Raw genomic sequence first — 15,989 nt, 5'->3', positions numbered from 1 at the left:
CCCCCTTGGGCCGTCAGCGGTTATCAACCCAGCGCTCCATCGGGGAGCGCGCGACTTCCTAGCACCTAACTGCTGAAGTCCTAACTGCACAGACAGGCTGATGAAGCTTCCAGGGCCGCGTCCAATCACGATGACACAATAATCCTCCTGATGCTGCCCAGGTTATTACCTCACAGCTCCCTGAATGTACACCGCTCTAGAATGGACTACACAAAGTACAACACCTTTGACTCGGTTGTTGTACTCCAAAGAATCATAATGGAGCAAGATGTTAACGGCGAAACGTCGTAACAAAAGAGCTTGAGGCGAGTTTTTCAGATTGTAACAACCAACTTGGCGTGATTGGGGCCGCGGCCTCGACAATAACGACAGTACAACGCAGTTCAAATGAATTAAAAGGCACTTGTAATTTCCCCAAAATCTCTGAAGCTTGCCTGCACAAAGGAGGCGACAGGCTGGAATAGTCCGTGCTGGAAGGTGCCGTACGAAAGCTGAATTTCTTGGCAAGGCGCCCACCGGGCACCTTTACAATTTGCTTGGTATCGGGCGCGTGGACTGCTGCAACATGTTATAACACATTGTGTACCCAGACTCTCGACGGTCTTCACTCAGAAAGCGTTGCTACACATCACAGCTACATGTTGCCTTGGATAGCTTAGAAGGACTCACTTGGACTTGTTCTACGGAATTTTGCTGCGGCCGGCTCGGCGGACACCGTTCAATTGGAAAGGGTTTTGCTTCCGCTGCAGCAGCCTCCAGCCCCGCTGTGGCCGGTTCCCCCCGACACGGCCATGGCTTCCACAATTACAGCTGCCAGTGGGCTTTTAGTATCTACACGCAAGTCGGTGGATGCCCTCTTGACGGAAGTCGGTGGACTGTTGGCCGACTTAACGTCACAGGAGCACCCGACGGGGGCGTCGGAGGACGGTGAGAACGAGGAGGCTCGCCGTGTTATTGATGTCGAGCTGCAGCGGTTTTGGCAGGGCTATTACGAACTGAAGCGGCGGCATGAGGAGAATGCGCTTTCGGTTGGGGTGCTTGCCCTCACAAAGTCAGGCGAGTCTTTTATGTGGCCGCTGCTTGTTTTGTTTGTTTAGTCAGGACGTAACATACCTAGGTCGAAATTACCATGTAGTGTCGGTGCGAGGCACTTCGTCACCCAGGAAGGGCTGAATTCCGAGGCAACCCTGCAAGGCAGCTGCTGGACTTTGTTTTAGCATTTGTTGAAATTTGTAAATTGAACTCCTGCCGCCTGGTCATTCTCTTGATGACGGACACGCTTTAGCAACTTGCTTTCGGACAGGGACACGCACGCAGCCGAGCTCCCCACCCCGGCAGGATGTATGCGAGGAAAACACCCTGAATACAATTCTGGGTTTCTTTCACCCATTAAATTATGTTCATATGAGCTATCCAACTTCAACCGCTGCTTAAGCGCCGAGAGACAAGCTCCCTCCTATTAATTTTCAGGCAAATCCACGCTGCTCAACGCGCTCATGGGCATGGAAGTACTTCCTATGAACAACGTCCCCGAGACGGCACGAATCTGCTGCATCACGCACGACGCAGCGGCTCGTGAGCCGTTGCTACATGACGCTGCCGGCAAGACCCTGGTCCGTGGGGAGCATGCCGTGCGGTCACGGCTGCAGCACCTCAACAGCGCAGCTCGTTCCAGCAGCAGACCGATTTCACCGCAGCCCTCTGGGGGCCCGAGCGCTGGCTTCGCGGACTTGGGTATGGGTATGGTTGAGGCCGCCAGCGGCAGCAGCGGCAGCGGCTCATCGCCCGTGCTGCACATCTCCGCACCGCTGGTTGCGCTGGAGGGCTACGGCCCCGAGTTCGGTCGGGTAACGTTGCTAGACACGCCGGGACCCAATGAGGCAGGAGAGGAGCAGCTCAAGCACCAGGTGGGGATGGGTGCTAGGGGGGATAAGGGAGGCGCACTCCGCAAGTGCGAGAGAACACCGTGCCAACTTTGAGATCACGCCTTTCCTGACATGACATCCCCTGCTGGCAAACTGGCTTTGTAACTTGCCCAGCGTGGTCATACAGCGTGGTCATGTTCATTCCCCTTCCTTGAAAGCCAGTCAGTAACCTTTTGATTCAAGTTGTGACTTCTGAGCCGTTTGTGACCGCGTTGCTTTTTGTGTCTAATAATCAACGTCTTGAATTTCCTCTCCTCCCCTCCCGTAAAGGTGGAGCGGCTCCTGGAGGGTGTGGACTGTGTGCTGTACCTGTTGGATTACACCAAGCTCAAGACGGCCGAGGAGGAGTGCCTCTTCCGCAGGCTGAGGGCCATTAACCCGCAACTGGTGGCACGACTCAGCAGCCGCTTATTCTTTGTCATCAACAAGGCAGGTGGCGCTGCTGCCAACCTTCCAACCCATGCGCCTCTCCTTCCCCTCCTCCCCTCCTCCCGCACACAACCCTGTGTCACGATCCTGTATTCGCACCAGCCGTAGCCGCCGTGCCCTTGTGAGGGACAACCAGAGTTTGTTTAAGCTGTCCTAAATGACGGCCTCTTTTGGTCCGGACTTCCCTTACGTGGTCTCCCATACGCACTGGATGTATGAAGGGTATCAAGTTCACATGCATTAACATGCAGCGCGAATACCAGCTACAGAGCGATTCCTGTGTTCGTTATCAGATTTTGCGTGACTTTGCTTTCCTGTACCCCTGCCCGCCGCGTTCCAGGTGGATGCCAGTGAGACCTCCGAGGGACTGGACCCCGAGGAGGTGCGCAACTACGTGGCGGACCTGGTCACACGGCAACTAGGCGGAGCTGCTACGTCAGCAACAACAACGACAGCAGGAACTGCCCCACTGCCGGCGGCAAGCGGCGGTTCCGGCTCCCTCCCCACCGCTGCGTCGGTGTCGCCGGCGGCGTCCGCGCGTATCGGCTCCTCCGGCTCTGGATCCGTTGCGGAGGGCATCCATGCAGGCGTCGCTAACGCCGCAGCGGCGGCGGCGGCAGCGCAGCAGCAGCAGCAGCCATTCCGCCTTCATCCCGACCAGGTGTTGCTGTTGTCCGCCCGCAATGCCTTAATGGCGAGGCTGGTGCTATCCGGCAGGGCGAGCCCCGAGGCGGCGAAACGCTTCCACCGGCTGGCGTTCGGCGCGTTCGGGGGAGGGGGCTTTGGAAGCTTTGGCACACGCGGCGCGGCAGCTGGTCCGTCAAGAGAGCAGGTCCGTTGCCGGCTGGGGCTGGGGGTATGTCCCGTCCGCGTTCTGCGCGGGAGGCATCTTCTCCTCGCACTTTCGTTTGTAGCCAATACTTATTCAGACAGCACTTCTCTCGTATGGTCCCTTGGTCCCCCGGCTTGTATGGGGCCCTTACAGCTTTGGAGGGTACAGCAACTCAGAAGGTGTAACGCACACATACTTCCGGATCAATGCCGCCTCGTTTGCCGTGCGCCTAATAACGCCGCTACGTTCTCCGCTGAATGCTGACTGGCTTAGGTCGCACACAGGCTCCTTGCAGCATCCTAGCAGCAGTTGGGAGTTTCGTGGTTTAGTTGCTAAGTAAAATCCGTTGATATTCGACGGCCGTTATAGTTCCGCAATCTGGACTTGCCTGCTCTCCGTTCCCCGTCCGCAGCCGTCCGTAGCTCCTGTTCCAGCAAGAGTCATTTCCTTCAACCGCACCCATCCCGTACCATGGTTGCTTTAACCGCGCGTACTGCTGCCGCCCCTGCCATGAATCCCGATGCGGACACTAAATTTGCTGCAACAATTACTTACATACATTACTGGTGCTGCTTGGTGCTGGTATTTTCAGGTTCGCGCCGCTGCGGGGTGTTTGCTTGAGGGCAGCGGAATCCTTGAGCTGGAGAGCCGGGTGCTGACCTTCCTGGCGGCCCACGCGGGCTCTGTCAAGTTGCTGGCCACTGCGGACGACCTGACCAGGCTGCTCGCACAGGTGCTGTGCTGCTACGAGGGATCGGAAGTGGGGAGGAGGGGAGGTGCAGTGCTGGGGTGAGGCTAGAAGAGGAATGATTGTCGTGCAATGGATTTCGACTCCAGAAGTCCAGGTCAGCCCACGGCTTGGGGTTTCTTCCGGCGAAAAAGGCGGGAAGGGGCTTCAAGGGGTTGAGATTCAACCTTCCTTTGCAAAGATTGTAGACGTGAAAGCGGCTTGGAAATAGATTCCATTTATGTCGTTTTATGGCAACAGGGATTGTGGGAAGGCTTCCTCAGCCTAGACGCTGTCCGTCTTCGTAGCAAACGCATCTTAGGATCTCGATATCTGCAAGAGCTTGTTTGATTGTAAACAGTTCCCTTTTTCATCTAGTACGTCCTGTTATTGCTGTGTTGTTAGCCGTGCGCGATATCCCTTTACTCGTCGCGCTCACCTGTTGCGTTTGTCCGCATCCATGTGGTGGTGCAGGTGCGCAATGTGGCTCTGGCCTGTCGCAGCTGCCTGCATCGCAATGTGACGGCGCTGCAGGACCAGGCAGAGGGGCTGCGGATGGAGCTAGAGGAGGCGACGGCGGCGTTCGAGGAAGTGCGGTCGCGGACGGATGCCGTACAGGCCGAAGTGGTGTCAGAGGTGAGACGGATAAGGTGTGGGGCGATAGCCTCCTGGTTCAGGTGCGATGTGGGCGATGAGTTTATAGTTAGCTCATAGGCCATGGGGCCTCACATAGGTTCGTGGAGGGATCCGCGCCGGGGGACCCGCGCAGGGAGCGCCGCGCACGCAGGGCCTGGATTGCTGCCGGAATGCTTTCCACTGACTGGAGGTGGTCCCGTCAGCTGCGGCAGTTGTCGCATGCTATGCCTTTTCCTTGTCCTTGGGCAGGTGATTGTTACGGGGTACTGTCGCTGCTCATGCTGGGGTTTGGCCGCCGCTGGGGTTCAATCCTGAACCCACTCCCCTGCCGGTTCACATCCCTCTCGCAGATTAAAGCCCACCTCAACACGTTGCGGCGCCGCCTCTTCACCCACATCGTCCAGACCCTGGACACAGACGCCCGCGCCCCAGCGCCGGCCGCCGCCGCCGGCACCCAGCCGCCCACCAGTCGTTGGCACCGGGTGCGGGAGAAGTTCCTGTCCATGTTTACGAGCCCCAGCAGCACCATGCCACCGCAGCCGCATCCTGCCGGGCCTAGCCTGGTGCCTGAGGCTCGCAGTCGGAGCCGGGGCGAGCTGCAGGCGTTACTGCTGGACCTGCATGATGACCTCATGGGCCAGGTGGGCAGGGAGGAGGAAGCGGCGGAGAAGGACGGGGCGGTCGCGGTCCTGGCGTGCAAGACGACTTGTAGGGGGAACTGCGGGGAGGCTGCTGGCGGCTGGGGCTAAGCTGGAGTCTTTGTTAATATCGATATTATGTGTGTGTGTGTGTTACATGGTTGGGGGTTGCGTGACCCCATACCTGTAAGACTACCCATACGAGCCGAAGGCCCAAGGGCAATACTACAACGCCTAAAAGCCACGGAGGAAAGGAAAAACACCGCACGATATTATGTATTCGCTTATTCGCTGGTACACCCTTTCGCTGGTACAGTCTTTCAATGCAAACCGCTTTCCATAAACCCATTTCGCCCTCCTCAGATTCACTCGGAGGTGTATGATTTCTGGGGCGTACTGGAGGCCTGCGCCGCTAGTCGCCACTCGGAGTTGCTGTCCGCCCTCAACGGCCACCTGGCGGCGTTGTCTCGGCGGGTGGAGGGTGCCGTCAGTGAGGCGCTGGGGGTGCAGCTGGCGGCGGCAGACCTCCGCCTACGACCGCCCTCCGCCGAGCAGCTGCACTCGGACGTGCAGGGTCTCATTGAGAAGGGTGCGGGCCGTTGGGGTGGGAAGGGCTGCAGCGCGGTGCTGTTCGCTGGAAGACGCTAAAACCCCGCTTGCGGGATGGCATCCTGCGCAATGAGCAGTTGAAGGGCACCCGGGATATGGACAGTTGCCTTGCGTTACAGAGTGATGAGTTCCGAAGCCATGTTATTCAGGCTTCCCGGATATGTGTACGGCGCAACCTGCCGGAAGATTTGCGCCTTTCACTGTCGTTTACTGCTTAATCTGTCCAGCAACACCCTTTCGCTGCCGTCCGCACATTTCCCCGCGTGCTCCTCGTCTATCTGCAGGCATTCGTGAGAGCACGGAGAAGCACATCCGGGTGGGCGCCCGCACCACCACGGAGCGCGTGTTCCAGCAGCCGCAGGGCCCTCCGTCGCTGTGCCGTTGGGGCGGCTACTGGGTGGAGGTGCCCCGCACGCGCACTGTGGTGGAGACCTACACAGCCACCGTGTACTCGCTGAGGCCTGATGAGATCGCCAATCACTTTATCGGTGAGCTTTGGAACGGGGCTGGCCTGTGAGGCTCAGGCTACCGGGCTAGGGACACGGGGCCGCGGGGGCCGAGGCGAGTTACAGCGACGATGGCATGTCGTGCGAAATTATTGTGGTGATAGCAAATCCAAGATGGTGCAGGTGTCGTGGATTGGTGATAGGTCGCATTCCGCAGGGCCGCGCAGCCTTTGCGCTTGACACTCACTTTCTTTCCGCATGCATTTGCGTGCTCCTCAGTTGCTTTGTCATCCCAATGTCTGCACATTCCGCTGTTTGTGATTACATATAGATGGAGACGTGTGCAGTGCCTTTAGCCTGCCATACTAGAGGCGTTTTAATTTGATGCCGGTTTATATGATGTTCGGCGACACGTAAGACAGGTTTGGTGGACGGCGCGGTAACGGCGAGCGAGCAGGCGCTGGGGGCGTACGTGGGAACGATGGTGGAACGGCAGCTGGCAGCAGCCAAGGAGCGAATCCGGGACTACGGTGACAGGTACGCATGGGGCATGGATGGTGCGGTATGAGGTGTTTCAAAGACGTTTATTGGAGTAGATGCAGTAGATCTCCTGAGGTTATGCAAGCTGTTGCTGCTGGATGCGGGCAGATAAGTCACCATGAATAGCTCCAGGCGCGCACATGAGTGTTTCGAGTTTGTTTTGGGGTTTCGAGTTTATGTTAAAGTGGCGGTTTGACAGTCGTCACTTCTGTCCAGAGCGGCTCATGCCAAGGCACGATGGCGGCCAGGTGCAGGGAGCTAGCAGGTTAAACGCCGGCCAGAAGAACGCTTTTGCGGACCTTCCCAACGACTCCTTAGCACCTCGATGCTGGTAGCCGCTGTCTCGAGATTGTCATACCATTTACGTTGTGCCAAGGAACGTCCTGATTGCTACCGGGCATGGCGCCCGGTGACGTATTTGGTGCAGGTACCTGAGTGTCATGTCGGCAGCCCTGGCGGCCAGCAGTCGCGGCGCCGAGTGCCGCAGTTGCGCTCTGGCATCTGTAGAGAGTTACCTGACCCGACTGGACAACTTGCTGGCACGGGCGGAGGCGGCACAACGCGACGCCGAGGCGGCGGTGCCAGGAGGCGCCACGGGCCTAATGGATGAGATCGAGGTGTACGACGATGTGTACGATGAAGGCGCGTACATCCGTGAGGATCCAAAGACGCAGCAAGTAGAGCAAGGCTTGGATGAACAAATAGCCCAGGCAGTTGCGACGGACAGGGTTTGGCGGAAGGCTCACGGGCAGGAGGAAGAGCTGAAAGTGGAGCCGCAGTCGGCGGTGAGTCAGCTCCCGGAGGCGGGTAAGGATAAGGAAGTGGCCGAGGCGACCGGACCTCTGGTGGCAATGCAGACGTGGCCGACGCCGTTCAGCAGTTCGTCAGCCGCCTCTGTCCCGGATATTGACGATGCGGCGGTCACCAGTGAGGCCGTGTCCGCTTCCGCACATTCGGAACATGATATTGAGTGCGGCGATGGCGGTGACGGCGGCGGCTTCACTGTGCTGATGGACGCTGCCCAGCCCGAGCTCGCGGCTGCTATGCCGGGGGCCATTGCGGAGTCGGGGAATTGTGCAAGCGATGCGCAGCTTGTCTCCGACCACGCAGTCCTGCCTGCAGCAGCAGTCGACAAGCAGCAAACGCAGGAACAGCAACAGGAACAAGATAGTGTTGCCCTGCCTCCGCATCAGGCGACTAGCGGGCCTTCAGCTGCCATAGGCCCTTCCCAGGCCGCATCAGCGCTGCCATCCGGATCCTCGGCGTGTGCGTCGTTATCGTACAGCGGTGGGTAGTGCGTTTGCTGCCTTGGGCGGGGTACATGGTATGGACCATGGCTGATCGGCCGAGAATATGCCCGTAGTTGATGCTGACCACTGGGTGCGGAAGGGGGCCCGTGCCGATTCTTCAGCCCTGACATTTGCCTCCATAACGTCAGCTCAACCCACCGCTGCTTTCCTTGCAACCACATAAGATATCGTTTCGGGTCCCATACGCCCTTCGCTTGTCCTCGCAGCCATGCCTTTCGACTACAGCAGGGCTTTCCTGGAGGCGATGTCCTCCAGTGAGATGGCCCCCGGAAGCAAGTTGGACGAGGAGCTGACGACGATACCGCTCACTAATGGTTGCGCAGGCGCCATACGAAGCGCTGATGACGCAGCCCCAACAGCAAGCCACGGAACTAGCACACCTTTCTCGGGAGGAAGTGAGGACTGGCAACTGGTTGGGGATGAAGCCCTGGACGTTGCTGATGCGGCCTCCGGCAACAAGTAATGCAAAGAGATACCGTTTGTTTAGGGAGTTGTACATTATCAGTTGTACATGGAAGAAAGTACAAAGCGTTCAGAAGAGCTGCATACTTGATTTACAGCATCCATTTCAGTGTCGGCAGGGATGTAGAAGCCTGTGCCTGTGCCAGGGGTCCTATTGTCTTTTGGCTAGGCTCGAGGTATCTTCCGTTGAATTTTGGATAGTCCGTTGCTGTGGTGGTGCTACACTATCCTTAACAGCATGATTACGCATGGGTAACATGCAAACCAGGTTGTTGCCAGTTGCATGCTTACGGACAGAAGCTGTACAGGTCAATCTCCTGCACAACGGTCGTTGTAACAATAGCCATGTACAAAGGGCTGACGGTAGTTTGCAAAAATGCAGTAGTGACGTCGCGTCGTAGCCTTGGTTGGCGTACACCCTGACGATGGCCAGGTGCAAATTGCGTATATCAACATAAGGGATTGTGCGTCTTGAGCCGGTGACAAAGGTGGCGTTGTGAGTGTATACTAAGGTAGCATGCAGCGATGCGCCGGGACTATGCATGCGTGTAATTGTTGGTATTCAGTTGTTGCCCGTCCAGTACAGTACAGTTACAAATGGAGACATGCCGCCATCTATACACATTTCTGGTATGAAGGAACGACGCGGCCACCCCAAAGCTTGCTTATTTAGCAGCACTACGCATTTGTCACGTTGGCGCATGGTAGCACTGCAAGGCTATCTACTGCACTGATCAACTTTCCTTATCAGACCCTTGGGACGATGCTCCAAGCCAGTGTGCTTTGACACAACAACAAATTAAGGCAAACCAACGCAACCGGACTCTTTAGCTAGGGGGCAAATTGCCCAACCACATAAGCAGAGCGCTGTCCTCAGGGCTCTACCCTACATTGGTCGTCAAGATCGCAATAAGGGCTCAAAATCCTATCACTAATTTCGTAAAATGTTCACACACACGCACTCTGTGCTTCGCCTATTTTTTCCTTCGCAGTCTCATAAAACGCATCATGTAGGAAAACCCACAGTTTGGCCTAAACTGGCACCGCCACGTGCCTCGAAATTGTGGATACAGGGTGATGAGAAGCTACACGTTCGGGCACATCCACAGGGCCTAGTCAATGCCCACTAATTACCCTCTATGGCATTGCTAGGGACACCTGTATCTACACCAGGCGCCGCCTTGGGAATAGGGTTGGCGCCTGCTGCCATCAGCAGCATGTCGATTGTCTTCATGTTGCCCTCCTGCTCCTCCCGCAGCCTCATGTCAAGAACGTCCACCTGTTTGGCGACCTGTAGCAGTGCGCCATCGTAGCGGGACAGACGCGAACTTAGCTTTTTCTCCAGCGCTTCCAGGTGCGCAGCTGTCAAGGAGCCGGAGCTGCTCTTCGCCAGCTCATTCGGCAGAGATGCCACCTTCGCCGCTAACTGCTGTATCTGCTCCGTTTGCGCCGCCTGTTGCTGCCTCAACTGAATCAGCTGTTCTGCCTGTTGCTGGTACTCCGACTGCGAAGCACGATATGCTGATACCTGCCCCGTGAGAGTGTCCAAACGCGACGACAATGTCTGCGTCTCACGGCGCAACGCGGTCACAGTCTCCTGCAGATTGCCCACCTGGGCAGTCACGCCTGTGAGCCGTTCCTCAACAGCGGGGATCGCACTGCCAGAGTTGCCCACCGCCGCTGTAGCTGCGGAAGCTGCCGCAACTGCTGACGCGGCCGTGGAAGCCGCTGCGTCTGCCCTGTTCTTGACCCGGACGACTTCGTCGGCTATTTTGTTCACTATCTCTTGCATGCTGGATAACTGCACAGCAAGCCTTTCCGCATCGTCCTGTCGAGACACCAGACCGGCCACTTGGCCCTCCAGGTGCCGCAGCTTGGCGCCGAGCAACGCTTCGGCTGATGCAGGAAGGCCTCCCGTGCTATTATTGGCTGCCGCTGAGGCAGACGTTGCGGTCCCCACCGAGTTGCGTGCCGCGATGGACTGCCGCTCAAACCGCTCCTCCATCTGCCGTGCAAGCGCTTCCATTTCCAACCGCAAGCGAGTCTCTATCATGGCCAGGTCTGAAACCTGTGGTGCCCCTGGCTGCACGCCGGACCCACTGCGACCAGGCGACATGTACCCAGGTGAACCGCGAACCCGCGGGGTGTTATGCCCCTGGCTGTTGAGCGCGCCATTCACATTGAAAGACGATTGGAACGGTACCGGCGCCCCCGGTACTGTATAATCTTGGCTATCGTATAGAGGATTGTTGTTTACCGATGTGCCCCGGTTGTTGGCACGGGTGCTGCCACTTCGTCCACCAAGGCTCGCCCGGACACCGGAACCAGAAACTTTCTTGGTCGGCTTGCCCTTCGGCTGCTGGTAAGGAGGTACGCAACAAGGTATGTCAGTTTCAAGCATCTCATGTATGAACGTCGAGGATATTCAACGGCGTGTGCCACAGCGCTGACAAACAAAGCAAGGGTGAGAGCACACCTAGCTGGGTATCTGGCAAGCAAAACACGATCTCCACAGGTCCTGATAGCTTACCGCTGCCGCTTTCTTGCCCTCAGCACCCTCGTACACCGTGACAAGTGGAACCCCAAGCACGTCAGGATTGGCCTCTCCGTTCACTTGTCCCGTTGGCTGCTGCTGCTGAGCCTGACTGTGCACATACTGGATGCCACCGGGCTCGCTGAAGGTGTCGCGCTGCAGGCAATAAACGTCCCAAATAAGAGTGTTAGGTACCATTGCTCACGAACATCCAGAAATGCAACTTATCAAACGGAACGCCATCCAAGCCATCCTGTCCCTACATATTGGAGCCCTTTCGTCTAGCCTGAACCTTTATGACCCACCACCACGGGTTCAGACGGCCCCAGAGGCTGCTGGTTCCGGGCACCAAGGGCCTCCATGATGTCGTCAAATTGGTAGCCCATCTCATAAGCTATCGCCGCAAGCGAGGCTATGAAGTCCTTGAAGGATAATCGACGGCTGTTAGCTGCACGGTACCGTGTGAAAATGACGTCCAGCGCGGTGGTGCTCAAGCGCCCTGCAGGACGCGTCAGTCAACTTGCCCAGCTCAGAATTATTGACTGACCGGAATGAGGTTCTGAGAACTACTGGGCTATGTCCTCCTCACCTTCTGGCTCCATGAAGCCGGCGTCCTGGCATAGCCGGTGGAACTGGGCACTGTTCATTTGTGGCAGCCCGTCAGCATACACTCGACCCTGGCCAATCGCCAACCGGGCATAGTTCTTGAACACGCGCTTCAGATGCGCGTTGTGCTCAGTGCCTGCGCAGGGTTACACATCAATGTCGCCTTTATTGCAGGGGGGCCACAAATGTGTTGCAGCATGTATGCATCAACTAGTTCGCCCCACATATGGGGGTATAGTAAAAAAGCTGCGCATCTTGTATTAGCTACAGCGGAACGAGGAAGCCCCACGCGGTTGCACGCGGTCACCTTGCGGCACCATCTGCTTGTTCAAGTTGGCCATGGACTTGATCCGCCCCTCGCGGGCCATTTGCGCTTGGTAATAGGCAATTCTCTCATAGTACGAGATGAAGTCCTGAAGGCTGACGCGCCCATCTTTGTCCTGTAGAAACCAATCACATGGGAAAAGTTCTATGCAGAGTTGACAGTCCCTGACAAGCGTAAGAAACGTTGCTGCTGCTTTCTGCTAAACGGTCAAGCTTCAAGGAGGAGTTCTTACTCACCCAATCAGCCTTCTTAAACTCGCTGTCCAAGAAGCGTCCTGGCGTTATCCAAAGGGACGGCATTGCCATAAAGGGAAGGGATAAGCGCTATGGTTTGACCGCAGAGCATGCGGAGAATCCGCTTAGGCGTGCTTAGCTGCTCACCAACATGCTTAGCCTTGATCCCATTCAGCACACCCATCTCTTCCAGCGCTGCAAGCATTTCCTGCTTGTTCAAATAGTTATCCTCATTTTGGTCGTGTTTCCGGAACATCACGACAGCCTTCTCAGCTGCCCCGCCAGCTGCTAATGATGCACTCACGCGGAGGCGCGTGGTCCCCACCTATAAGGGCAATGAACCGCGCGTCAGCATTGGTTTAAAACGACTCACGCAACTCACATGTTGCCGACACAAAGGGACCACAGATTGGTGCGCAGGGCTAGAGTGGGCCAATGACGGAGGGGAAAATCATTGCAGATGAAATGCCCTGCATGGACGCCCTGCACGCTTCCATGTGGACGGGAATAACTACTAACCATGATCGTCCGTCGGCTCATGTCTGTCAGGCCCCCGAACGATAGATAAGACGTGCTGGTCCGATGCGTACGGTGGGTACGACCTGTCCGGTGTGTGGCGTGACTGTACACTGAACCCCCCGCATCTGACCGAGGGCTGCGGACGAACTCAGCGGGCGGTGGAGAGGGAGACGACGGCCGGCTGCGTGTCTGCAGGTATTGATTTTGGATGGCTCTGGGGCTTAACGCACTGGCGCCAGGCTGCCCGGCTTGAATATGGTTTTGGAAGTAACTGTTGGTGTAGGCATGCGGATATGGATTGCGACTGGGGCTTGCTCCAGCAGAAGCTCCAGCATTGTGATGCTGGTACGCAATCGTCGAGTCCTCTATCCAGGCGTGAATAAGCGGTGAGCTTGAAGCTGCGACATTTAACAAGAGGGATTAGCAGAGCACAAACCGCTTCTTGGTATATATACCAACGACCAGACACCTGGGAATATAATCTGCCCTAGGCCAAGGTTCCAGGATTTAGTCCCCAACACAACGTACGACCTGCGAGCTCCCATCTGTTCTATCCTGACCCTCCCTCACCAGGTGATCCGTTGATGCGGCGGACTGTGTTGGCGGCCAGAATCTCCGACATGGCGTTCAGTAGCCCGTCGGGAACGGGCCCACCAAGCGTGATATGCATAAGGCTTCGGTTAGCTGGCAGATCCCGCGCAATGGCCTCGGCACCCTCAACGGATGCGACATCAACCCGCAACGTGTTGAGGCTTGTTGTATAACGCAGAAGCGAACACAACTGCGCCACACCCTGCGGAAAGCAAGTTGGCCGCGTTAGAAAAAGATGGTCCTAATTATTGCATAGCCGAGGATACGCAAGCGTAAGCAGGACAGGCGCACCTCAGGCCCAAGGGGCACACCCCGGATGTCCAGCAACTGCAACGTGTTGTTCTTGTTGGCCGCGCGCAAAAGCGCCACCGCTGCGTCTTCACTTGCCCTGCAGCCTGCCAGAGCTACTTCGGCAAGCGTGCCGGAGTGGAAGCGCACGGCATCCGCCAGGGCCATCATTGTGGATGATGTCAGCGCTGGGTTCAGCGATAAGTTCAGACGGTGCAGCATTAGAGCCGCCTTTGCGGCCCGGCAGAGGGCCAGACCCCCCACGTCTGTTATCTGCAGTACAAACACACAGAGGAAGTTGCGACATTAGAGACAACAATTGGGTTCCCAAAAAAGCAAGCGCCGTAAGCGTGCGCATCTCTTGTGGTGTCGGCACTTGTAATGCGTATTAATCAACAGAACCTTCGACTCGAACCCATCGGTCACCTGGTTGTCCTCGAGTTCCAGAGCCACTAATGGTACAGCCGATGGGGACGACTCTCCGCCAACCATGGCAGCCAGTGCACAAGCGCCAGAATCGCCAATCCGGTTATGCGACAAGTCCAGATGCCGCAATGAGCACATCATGCCTGCATGAGGGGCAGCACGATAACGTGACTTGCGCAGATGGACACAGCCGCATGGCTTGCGAGTGTCTGCACGCAGCCTGCATGGCAAGCACATGCGTTTCCCCTCAGGCATTGAACCGTTCTGTCAAGCGACTAACGACAAAAGCTTTTTAGCCAGCGTTAAGCAAAGCCGCAGACACGCACGCACCTACGCTCTCGATGGCCTTGGCCAAGCGCACAACTGCGTTATCACCAAGCCCGCAACCTGACATCCGCAGCGTTGAAAATTTCTCGTTGCCAAGCAGCGAGCCGTCCGTCAGACCAACGGTGAAGTCGTCACTCTACAGGGTTGTGAATGACGCAGGAACATGTCGTACCTAGGGATCTGATCATAGATCTAGCGAAACAGGCCATTGCTGTAATATTGCCATATCGTCGACTGAAGTTTGTCGAAAATTGAACTCCGTGCTCCAACGTGCCAAGCATTTCACGATGCGGGTACTAGCTATGATCACGGCGAACCAGGGGCAGACCAGACGCGGGCCACGCGCCAACTGGCGGTTGGGCGTCACGGAAGGCACTTAGGTTTGGCAAAATACATGACACGCACCAGCTGGCAATTGAAGATTTCCAAGCTTTCAAGGTCCGCGGCAGACAAGGCACGCGCGAAGACTGTTAAGCCGTGGCCTGGTAAAGGGAAAACATAAGTGTAACTGTCGTTCGCTTAGGATAACCCAAAGACCACATCCGGACAGCAATGCAAAAAAGAGATCGCGTGCGATACACGTGCTGCCGCAGGATACATGTAAAGACAGATGGGTCTTTCGACAACTAAGCCTGGGAGGGCCCTGTTACTAACCCTGTATCCCTCAGAACCAACAGCCATCATGCGTCAATGTAACTAAGCTTGCCTCGCGTAGCAAAAACAGTTATCATCCAGCGACAAACGTGCGGCTTCGTGGGCTGCCTCACGGTGTTTTTGTGCCCCCCTAAGCGCCTGTACTTACTGAGTTGATTGCAAATTACCGCACTCACCGTCCCGGAAGCTGCAATCCTTGAACATTAACCGCTGCAAAGTCCGTGTTTTGGAGCAGGCGTCCGCGATCGCCGCCCAGCTGTTAGTGCTCTGTGGTTCATGTACGCAGTTCAATGAACCTTGCGGGTTAGGCCGGGTGGGTGTGTCGGGTGATCAGACACACCCGACAGCGGTACTGCAGCTGATGTACCACCAAAAGGCACAGCCCAGACCCGAGCAGCCATTGGTGCCCTCGGCGAGAAGCCTCCGCTAAGCCTCCTTCCCCGTTGAAGGGAGCACTCACCAAGTTCAGGTTGTGAAAGCTGCAGAACTCGAACGGCGACATAGGAAGCACAGCGCACAGGGAAATGACAGTGCCATCAGGAAGGCTCTCCGCAGGGCTGCTGATAAAGCATGCCCTCTGTCCAGTTCTCCTGCGCAAGACAATGCGCCGGAGGTTGTCGGAAAGGTGCCCATGCCAACGGTGCGTAGGCATTGGCTCCTTACAGGGCCTCAACAAGCTCTGGCATTGGCTGACATCCTATATCGCTGCATATTTTTAGGTATGAGGCCGATAGAGCTGAGGGTCCACCTCCGGGCGGAGGAGGTGAGGACATTGCCTTCTCTGTCCTGTTGACCAAACAACTTATTTGGCAGCGTCAGGTTGAAACGCAGGCGTTGACTACGAGTGTTGAAAGCTCTAGGGGCCGTTACACCGGCTAAGAGGACCCAGTCAACGCACTCAAGACTATACTGTAGGGAGGCTCTCCGTCTAAT

General features: G+C 56.7%; 2 protein-coding genes across 2 annotated transcripts; one reads left to right on the top strand and one right to left on the bottom strand.

Moving 5' to 3' along the window:
* Positions 1-1,517: 1,517 nt before the first annotated feature.
* VOLCADRAFT_103740 (uncharacterized protein) lies at positions 1,518-9,118 on the top strand (the record flags this gene model as incomplete). Its single annotated transcript, XM_002948064.1, has 11 exons — positions 1,518-1,907; positions 2,196-2,312; positions 2,695-3,186; positions 3,779-3,919; positions 4,388-4,549; positions 4,900-5,190; positions 5,551-5,776; positions 6,081-6,284; positions 6,665-6,779; positions 7,210-8,069; positions 8,299-9,118. 11 exons carry the CDS (start codon positions 1,518-1,520, stop codon positions 8,553-8,555), a joined length of 3,255 nt encoding a protein of 1,084 aa, XP_002948110.1. The 3' UTR covers positions 8,556-9,118.
* Positions 9,119-9,680: 562 nt separating this feature from the next.
* On the bottom strand, positions 9,681-15,829 carry VOLCADRAFT_116670 (uncharacterized protein; the record flags this gene model as incomplete). Its single annotated transcript, XM_002947910.1, has 16 exons — positions 9,681-10,910; positions 11,085-11,243; positions 11,393-11,586; positions 11,677-11,829; positions 12,001-12,133; positions 12,255-12,292; positions 12,399-12,576; positions 12,771-12,906; positions 13,331-13,563; positions 13,653-13,880; positions 14,076-14,218; positions 14,406-14,538; positions 14,808-14,884; positions 15,233-15,323; positions 15,517-15,646; positions 15,720-15,829. 16 exons carry the CDS (start codon positions 15,827-15,829, stop codon positions 9,681-9,683), a joined length of 3,366 nt encoding a protein of 1,121 aa, XP_002947956.1.
* Between the last annotated feature and the right edge of the window lie 160 nt (positions 15,830-15,989).

This window comes from Volvox carteri (assembly GCF_000143455.1).
Source record: "Volvox carteri f. nagariensis unplaced genomic scaffold VOLCAscaffold_8, whole genome shotgun sequence".
NCBI lineage: Eukaryota > Viridiplantae > Chlorophyta > Chlorophyceae > Chlamydomonadales > Volvocaceae > Volvox > Volvox carteri.
This window is presented reverse-complemented; position numbering and strand designations above follow the sequence as displayed.